Source organism: Eurypyga helias, unplaced genomic scaffold (genome assembly GCF_000690775.1).
Source record: "Eurypyga helias isolate BGI_N326 unplaced genomic scaffold, ASM69077v1 scaffold27333, whole genome shotgun sequence".
NCBI lineage: Eukaryota > Metazoa > Chordata > Aves > Eurypygiformes > Eurypygidae > Eurypyga > Eurypyga helias.
This window is the reverse complement of record NW_010240964.1, coordinates 1-1304: the sequence shown is the minus strand read 5'-3', so window position 1 is coordinate 1304 and position 1304 is coordinate 1. Positions and strand designations below refer to the sequence as shown.

Here is a 1304-nt window from a genome sequence, read left to right as displayed (position 1 = left end):
CAACCCCCCCTTACCCGGCGGAAGCAGCATCCGAAATCCTACCAATCCTCTCTAGGGAAAGGAGAAAATACAGAATGACAATTTTAAAGCTGCAGAAGATACCTTTAGCTTTGCCTCAGCAATGCCAGAACAAGACCAAAGTGAAGCAGGCTTATCTAGGCACACTTGCTCCAGAACCCTGCAGCACAATGTCAGCCCAGGAAGCTTCCCTTCCTCCTCCTTACAGATTGCAATAAGAAAGCTTCCAAAAAGGCTTACAAGCCCCCACTGCACAGCACTTTAGTTCATGGCCATGAGGCTTTTACACCTGTAGAGTGGTCCAGCTATGTTGTTTCTTTTGAAGAAATCCCTTTAACTTACACAAGACACTTCCAAGAGTTCTGGTTCAGGCACCAGCTAATATCTGCTTGATAATATGATATCTGGTTCAGGCACCAGCTAATATCTTCTTGATAATAGGAAGGCTCAATCCAGCCTTGCCAATAACCTATCTGTTAAGAAACCTGTGTTTTCAGATACTGTTCTGAAGTACCAAGGATTTCAGCATTTGGAAGAAATAACTGTCAAGGTTTTATGACAGCCTTACAAGCGCCCATCTTCTCCACAGAGCTCAATACATTCCTCCAGAATGCTTTTTACATGGATGCTCCCTGTTCCCAAGAGCAACAGAAAGGTGTAAACAAAGCATGCCCACTGTGCTCTAAGTCAGGCCTCAGCCACCCTAACACACTGCCACCGGTTCTCATGGAAAAAAGTGACAATAACCCTACCAAATGGCTAAGACACAGGCTGACACCTGGGCCTTTTCCTTTGGAAAGGCTGCTCCACTACTTTACACCCCTTGTCACCTTTAGTAAGGTGAGGGACACACAACTCACCCCCAAACCCACACAATTAGACACATGCAAGCCCCCTCATTATACAGCTACATTCTCACTTCAGCATCTACTTACATGTGGGTCATTCTTTTCAGTTGCCAGTTTGTGCAGTTCTAACAGTGACTGGTTCACATTCTTCTCCAGGTGCAGGGCACACTCCATTGCAGTCAGCCCATTCTCCCAGTCATCACGATCTGGCTTCTAGAAGGGGAAAGCACATAACCATACTCTTTAAGTACCCACAGACCACTTGGGAGCAAAGTCTTTTAGATCAGTCTCCAAGCCTGTTTAGACCAAAGTTCAGGCATTGAAGTATCTTCAAAAATATTGCAGACACACAGAGCATACTGAACAGAACTGAATGCTCCAAGTCCCGACCTGTCCCAATTCCTTACCTCCTACTCATGTTATGTTCTGAGCTCTTGT

The 1304-nt window shown here is 45.5% G+C and overlaps 1 protein-coding gene across 1 annotated transcript in view; it reads right to left on the bottom strand.

The window, feature by feature from the left end:
• The window catches only part of FTH1 (ferritin, heavy polypeptide 1), a gene marked incomplete at its 5' end in the record, with an annotated part of 1482 nt that extends 403 nt beyond the window's left edge, over positions 1–1079 (bottom strand). Inside the window, one exon of the mRNA XM_010148612.1 lies at positions 954–1079. Within this exon, the coding sequence (XP_010146914.1) occupies positions 954–1079 (126 nt within the window). The remainder of the gene's footprint in view (positions 1–953) is intronic.
• Positions 1080–1304: the final 225 nt, after the last annotated feature.